General features: G+C 49.1%; 1 protein-coding gene across 6 annotated transcripts in view; it reads left to right on the top strand.

Annotated features, from left to right (window-relative positions):
* The window catches only part of ATP9B (ATPase phospholipid transporting 9B (putative)), a 250819-nt gene that overhangs the window by 194862 nt on the left and 48179 nt on the right, over window positions 1-7778 (top strand). For all 6 annotated transcript variants that reach the window (XM_049620339.1, XM_049620338.1, XM_049620340.1 and 3 more), the window contains one exon: window positions 4275-4387. In XM_049620339.1, coding sequence (XP_049476296.1) covers window positions 4275-4387 — 113 coding nt within the window. The remainder of the gene's footprint in view (window positions 1-4274; window positions 4388-7778) is intronic.

Here is a 7778-nt window from a genome sequence, read left to right as displayed (position 1 = left end):
GGGGGGGTGGGGGGGGGATGTGGACCAGTGGGGAGAGGGAGAGGCCAGGGGGGATGGGGGGGGATGTGGACCAGTGGGGAGAGGGAGAGGCCGGGGGGGATGGGAGGGTTCCATGTGGACCGGTTGGGGGAAGGGAGGCCAGCGGGGATGGGGGGGTCCATGTGGCCCAGTGGGGAGAAGGGGAGGCCAGGGGGCATGGGGGCGGGTCCATGTGGACCGGTTGGGGGAGGGTAGGCCAGGGTTGATGGGGGGGGGGTCCATGTAGCCCAGTGGGAGAAGGGGAGGCCAGGTGGGGATGGGGGTCCATGTGTTCCGGTTGGGGGAAGGGGAGTCCAAGGCCGTGCTGTGCATCCAGAGCACAGAACAACCATCCTAGAGGAAGAGTGGGAGGAGCTGGGCGCTACAAGATCGGGAAATGGCGGCGCCTTAAACTCTAAAAGGCCAGCAAAGCCACAGTCCTAGCGGCGCGGCACAGAACAGACCAGTGGAACAGTCAAGAGCCAAAAACACCCACGCACATGAATGGCAGGCAGCTAATGTCCAACGAAGGAGACGAGAACACAGGATGGGGTAGAGACTGTCTCTGCAGTAACAGCCTCGTGCAGAAGAAAGTACTGGACCTTTTTCTTATACCCACAAAACTAGCACAGAACTAAAGACCAGAAACTGCAAAAGTTCTAGAGGAAAACACAGGCCGTAATCTCTTTGACCTTGGCCTTAGCAACATTTGTTTGGATCTGTCTCCCCAGGAAAGGGCAACAAAAACTCAAATAGACCAATGGGATTTCATCAAAGTGAAAAGCTTCTGCACAATGAAGGAAACTGCCAACAAAACGAAAGAGCAGCTACTGAATGGGAGGAGATATTTTCACATCAACCATCTCACAGGGGTTAATATCCACAAATATGTAAAGAACTTAGACAACTTAGCGTCAAAAAAATTTTTTTTTAATGGGCAGGGGCGCCTGGGTGGCTCAATCGGTTGAGTGTCCGACTTCGGCTCAGGTCATGATATCACGGCCCGTGAGTTCGAGCCCCGCGTCGGGCTCTGTGCTGACAGCTTAGAGCCTGGAGCCCGCTTCAGATTCTGTGACTCCCTCTCTCTCTGCCCCTCCCCTGCTCATGGTCTGTCTCCCTCTGTCTCAAAAATAAATAAAAACATTAAAAAAAAATGTTTTTTAAATGGGCAGAAGACACGAATAGACATTTCTCAAAGAAGACACACACCTGGCCAACAGACACATGAAAAGATGCCCCACGTCACTCATCAACAAAACACAAATGAAAACCACGATGAGATACCGCCTCACACCCATCAGAATGGCTAAAATCAACAACTCAGGAAACAACAGATGTTGCTGAGGATGTGGAGAAACGGGAACCCTCTCGTACTGTTGGTGGGAATGCCAACTGGTGCAGCCACTCTGGAGAACAGTGTGGAGGTTCCTCAAAAATTTAAAGTAGAACTACCATGTGATCAGTAGTTGCACTTCTGGGCATTTATCCAAAGAAAACAAGAACACGAATTCAGAAAGCCGTCTGCACCCCCGTGTTCCTAGCAGCGTTATTTACAGTGGCCGAGACACGGGCACAGCCCAAGTGTCCACCGACAGATGAATGGTGAGGAAGATGTGTGTATATACAATACTACTCGGCCATAAAAATGAAACCTTGCCATTTGCGACAGTGTGGGTGGATCTAGAGGGTATTATGCCAAGGGAAACAAGTCAGAGAAACTCAAACGTGTGTAATCTAAACAGACAAACAATAGAGAAACAGACTCCCCAGACACAGAGGTGGTGGCCAGAGGGTGAAACAGGTGAAGGGGATGAAGAGGGACAGACCTGCAGTGACAAAATAAGTATGTCCCGGGGACGAAAAGTGCAGCACGGGGAGCGTGGTCGATGGTCTGGTAGTAACTCTGTATGGCGCCCGGTGGTAACTGCACTTTTGCAGATCATTTTTTGGGGAGTGCAAAATACTGAATCACTAGACAGTGGCCCCGAAATAGGTAGTATATGTCAATTTTATTTCGGTGTCTACAAAGAGAAGAAGGGGTGAACGATTAATACAGAAACAGTAACAGCGCGGAGTGAACTCGCGCTCCCAAGTGCCTGTCCCCGCGGTCCCTGTGGCGTAAGACAGCGAGCGGAGGAGAAGACGCATCTCTTTACTTGGGGTCTTCTGTGACTTGCATCTAGCGGTTTAAAGACCTAAAGAAATAATACTTTGCTCCTATTACTCCTAGATGCTCCATGGCACCGTCAGGCCACGGTATCCTTCTCTTTGCCACATACATAGAATCGCTAGTAAGAAGTCAGGTTAGGAGAAGAATTACTCGTCACAGTCCCGCTTCTGAACTGCCTCATTACCGCAGCCCTTTGTAAACCAGTCTCACGTTCAGTGTGTATCAGAGAAAAAAATGTCGACAGGAAATTCTCTGATTGTGTCAGTCTGATAAGTAAAACATTTTTTATTAGAGCAACATTAAATGATTTTTCAGAGAACTCACCCAGGCACACGTAATAGAGGTGAACTTTGTGCTTATTCTCATAGGAATTAACGTATGATTTCATTGTCTTGATTTCAGATAAGAGAACTGTCGTTTTCATCTCAAATCTCTGATAGAAATCATTTCTAGAACTTCCCTTATTTCATTTGGAGGCTGACTTGTTTTTAATTACGTTGTTTAATGCAAGCCACTCTTTTAAGCTAATTCTATTTAATGACGACATAACCCAAAAACTGTACTTCTCACATAATTTTGACTTCAGGAAACTTGGGTTCCATTTATTCAAGGTATTAAAAGGGTTAAAGACAAAGTTTATAAGACAAGCACCCGTAAGAGTAGCTGCTCTCTGAAATGCATGAAGGTCTGCTGTATGGTGTCCACTCGTGCAGGAGGACGGACGGAGCCACCCCTGACACAGTGACGGGCAGCACGGGCTTTCCTCTTACCTGTCACGTTCAAGTGGCCTTCGTGTCCTGGTGGGAGTTTCGAGTTGGATGACCTATTTTGTCTTGAACGCTAGTTCTCACTCATGTGTGTGGAGTCGGGGGTAGATAGGAAAACGCTTCGTATTTTCAATGTCACGTGTGCCAAAGAAGGCAAAAAATCAGTTAATATTTTGTGGGTGTCTCGTAGCCGTGTGGAAAGCCCGACTTTCATTATCACCGATCGGCAATGGGGTTGTTCCTATTCACGTTTATAACGACCTCAGCCCGTGGGTGATCCTTCCGTGTGCCTTGAAGTGAGTGCAGAAAAGCCCAGGGAGGCTGTGTGACAGCACGTCATGGCAGCACGTGACGAACACATTTACAGGCGTCCACATGTCCCCAAGAGCAAGTAAGCAAAAATTATATGCACATGTTCTATGTATATTTTTATGTCAAGTGATATATATTCACAGAGTTTGGGGTTTCCAGAGTCATGATGTGTAACAAGGTGAATTTATGTGTCACTTTTAATGAAAACTCACCATGTTTTTGAAATAATGTTCTGTCTCACTGCCTTTCATGAGGTTACTCACTGTATTTGGCTGTATACGTTTCTGATAGGAAGCCAGACCCCGGAAGTCTCATAAACCTGACCTGTGCTGCTCTCCTGACTGCCTTCCTCACACACCGGGAGTGAAGTACTTACTTGTGCGCAGGCACACGTTAGTGGCGGGCACACGGGGACCGGCAGTCCCCAGGAGTGACCCCTGACTGTCTCTCTGGAGGGTCCTCCCCATCTGCGGAGGGCACTGGTCGGAGACCCAGCTCGGGAGAATGTGCCTTCCTGCCCACGTGCTCTCGCCCCACGTGATACAGATGGACGCGAAGGGTTAAATGCATCTGTTTCTGTTCAATGGAAAATACCTAATTTTTCAAAATTGGGTTTTTAAAAAACCAGTAGGCCTGCTGATTTGGGACTGGCTGATGTCTTTCTCAGGCAGCGTCCTCAGGTGTAACTCCGGAGACCGGCCGCGTCTTCCCCTTTCCTGCCTGTCTCAGAACGTGCAGGACTCACATGTGGGCCAGGTCACACACGTGAACTGAAAGGCGGAGTGTGCCCTGTCTTCAGGCAGCCACCGCGGAGGGAGCTAGGATGGACGCTGGTCCTCGGCAGAAGGACAGTTTGGGTGCTGGAATTCCAGAGCGTGCTGAGGGGAGGCCTGAGCAGGGAGGAGAGCGTCCACCTGCGGGTGGAAACGTGGGTGGGGAAGTCTTGTGTTCGGCCTGCTGGCCTCCTGTGTGTGCACTGATTTTCGTCTTCGCCACTCCTGTCGTAGGAACCCTCACCCAGAACGAGATGGTGTTTAAGCGGCTGCACCTGGGGACTGTGTCTTACGGAGCAGACACGATGGACGAGATCCAGGGCCACCTCAGGAATCCGTGCCCGCAGGTGAGCTCACGCGCCCCGGCGCGGACGCGTTCTGTGGAAGCCAGCCTGAGCTGTTGTGTCTGTTCGTGCAGAAATCGGCAGACTTCTTTGAATGTCCCAAAACATTCGGTTCTAATTTATAAATCAAGAAGCAGTTTTTGGACTTATTTTATTTAATTACTATTTTTTAAATTTTTTTAAATGTTTGTTTATTTTTGAGAAAAAGAGAGAGAGCACAAGCAGGGGAGGGGCAGCGAGAGGGAGACACTGAATCCGAAGCAGGCTCCGGGCTCCGAGCTGTCAGCACAGAGCCCGACGTGAGGCTCGAACTCACAGACAGGGAGATCATGACCTGAGTTGAAGTCGGGTGCTTAACCGACTGAGCCCCCCGGGTGCTCCCTCAAATGTGTTTCTTAACAGTCCCTCTGTTTTCCTTCATAATTAATAAGACTTTCTCATGTTTTTTTGCCTTTTCAATAAATAGCAGTGGGCACACCGTACCGTGGTGAGCCCGTCGCCCTGTCGTCCACCTCAGCAGGTGTCCACGCACAGTGGGTTTTGTTTCATCCATAGCCCTTGTCCTTCACCGTGTTTGTAGTGATCCTCAGATATCACGTTATTCCATCTGTAAGTGTGTGGTCTGTATCTGGATTACTAAAGGACGTTTTTGTGGGAGAGGGGCACATGACCTAAGTCTCGTCTTCTCACCGGGGCCTCAGGAGCTGAGGTGGTGAGAATAGGAATTACTTGCTTTCGCACAAGGTTGCAGCCCAGTAGTCACAGCACCTGCCCGACACTTTGTAGGCGGCGGAATCTGCAAGTGACACACGTGTGGTGTGGCCTGGGACGGTCCTGACGCTCCAGGTCCCGACGTCGGGCCCACGGGGCCCTGTGCGTGCACAGATCACAGATCACGAGCGGAGGGACGGCAGACATAGACCATTTTCCAGAGTTTCTTTCAGGCTGCGTGGTTCCTTCCCACAGACTGTTCCCAGGTAGTGTGTGTGTTGCACTCGTGTGGACCCACTGATTCTGTGTAACCGCACCTCACAACCCTGGGGTGTCTGTTTAAGGTCCTTGCACTGAAGGCTGCGGTCGCCGTGGAGGACCAGTCACCGCTTCCGAGGCTGCTTCTCTGTCTCCTCGCCAGTCTTTGGTAGGGTTTAGTCACCACGTAGTAACAGCCACTGTGGTATGTCAGGGAGAGGACCAAGTCTCCCGCCCACCAAGGACGAGGGGCTCACGTGTCCACAGGCTCCCCTTTGCCCTCTGGGAGGCTGTGGACCGTCTGTGTTGACCGTCATGCTTCCGACCTGTCTTCCTCACACCTGCCCTGAGCGCTTTCTGCTCTGACCAGATTCCAGTGGACTGTCTGCCTTGCGTTTAGTTTGTGAAAACCTTCTCTTTCTTCTGTAACACTTACTAGAATATCGTATACTTTACTTTCAAGATGCTGTCAGATGAGAACCATGATGCGTGTGAGTTTATCGTATGTACTGATCACTTACGCAAGCTCATGTACAAACTGGAAACCCAACGCTTTACTGAGTTGGACGTCACTCATTTCAAGACAGAGTATTCTGAGTGTTTATTTATTTTGAGAGAGAGAGAGCACAAGCAGGGGAGGGGCAGAGAGAGTGGAAGAGAGAGAGAATCCCAGGCAGGGGGATCTATGCGGGACTTGAACTCATGAACCACGAGATCATGACCTGAGCTGAGATCAAGGGTTGGTCGCTTAACTGACTGAGCCACCTGGGTGGCTAAGTATTGTGTAACCTAGAATATTTATTAACAGAAGGAAAATTCTAAGAAGGAAAAGGAAAAAAGACTTCTCTTCTAGTAATCTTTGTCTAGTTGGAAATAGTACCGGGGAACATCTTTTTTTAAAAAAATAACTAATTTACATTATCCATTAGTATGATTTTAATAGCTCCAAATAAGCTATTTTACTAGAAGAATCAAAAGCAGAAAGGATAAGTCACTGTATAAAAACAACAAATATTTAATACTTATTTCCGTGTAAGAGTTCTTTTAAAAATCTTTTTTGTTAGCTATCCGTTGGTTAGACAGTACTTTTCATGTAAAACTGATTTTATTCCTTAGATTCTGTCTTTTTATTAAGATGATAATAGTCTGCCAGGTCCAGTGTAACGTAACAGATCTTTCGTAATCTGATTGTGTTTCCCCGCTGGCAGCATTTGGTGACGGAGGGCATAATCTTTAATGGCGTTTGTGTGAAATTAAATCATACGGCCATCAATAAACATGACATAATTCATAAGGGGGAGTCGGCCGTGGTCTCTGCTGTGACGCAGCCACGTGAGCAGCACGCAGATGTGGCTCTGAGTGCCAGCTGCTGTGCCGAACAGGCAAAGCCTTCATTAGACAACCCTGTAATTTGATGGGCAGAATGTTCACGGTTCAGCGGCTCTACACGTGCCGTCCGAGAGCGGGAGACGCACTGTCTCGGGAGGACTCACGAGCGGCTGTGAACTGAACTGAGGAATGTCTGAGGTCCTGTTGGTGGCGGGGGGGGGGGGGGGGGCATCCTCCTCCTCCTCCTCCAGGATGGGCGACGGTGAGTAGCCGCCCGCCTCGCTGGCGAAGGTGAGCTCCCCCGGACACGGCTGAGTGCGACAAGAGCCAAACACGGTGTAAATGGGGAGTCACCTCGAGAGAGCGCGATTTTGAAATCTGACACGGGGATCATGCTTCCTCCGAATGCAGTGTTTATTGTGTGTAATGATTGTTAGGCACGAAATCAGACCCTAACTTCAGAGGCTGTCACGAGATGGATTAACTTATCGTATTAAAGGAAGATCCATAAGCATTTTCCTCCTGCTGTTAGCTTTATACCACTTGAGATACGGCACTTTTAAATTTTTTTTTTTCAACGTTTTTTATTTATTTTTGGGACAGAGAGAGACAGAGCATGAACGGGGGAGGGGCAGAGAGAGAGGGAGACACAGAATCGGAAGCAGGCTCCAGGCTCGGAGCCATCAGCCCAGAGCCTGACGCGGGGCTCGAACTCACAGACTGCGAGATCGTGACCTGGCTGAAGTCGGACGCTTAACCGACTGCGCCACCCAGGCGCCCCGAGATACGGCACTTTTAAAGAAAAGTGAGAGCACTTATGAGTCTACTGTTTGTTCTTCAGCGTACCCCACCTTCAGAGGGAGGATCAGCATGAGTTAGTAAGGACTTAGCAAGTTAATGCCGTGGCCCAAGTGAATCTAGTCAAAGGAAACAGCCAGATTTTAAGTATTGAAACAAATATTTTGGTATGTATGACAACTGTAGTAATAGCTGTTCTGTAGAAGGGAATCCGAATCAAACCACATAATCAAATCGAGCTACTTTTCTTCCTTCCTTCCTTCCTTCCTTCCTTCCTTCCTCCCTTCCTTTCTTCTTC

This window comes from Panthera uncia (genome assembly GCF_023721935.1).
Source record: "Panthera uncia isolate 11264 chromosome D3 unlocalized genomic scaffold, Puncia_PCG_1.0 HiC_scaffold_8, whole genome shotgun sequence".
Taxonomy (NCBI): Eukaryota; Metazoa; Chordata; class Mammalia; order Carnivora; family Felidae; genus Panthera; species Panthera uncia.
This window is presented reverse-complemented; position numbering and strand designations above follow the sequence as displayed.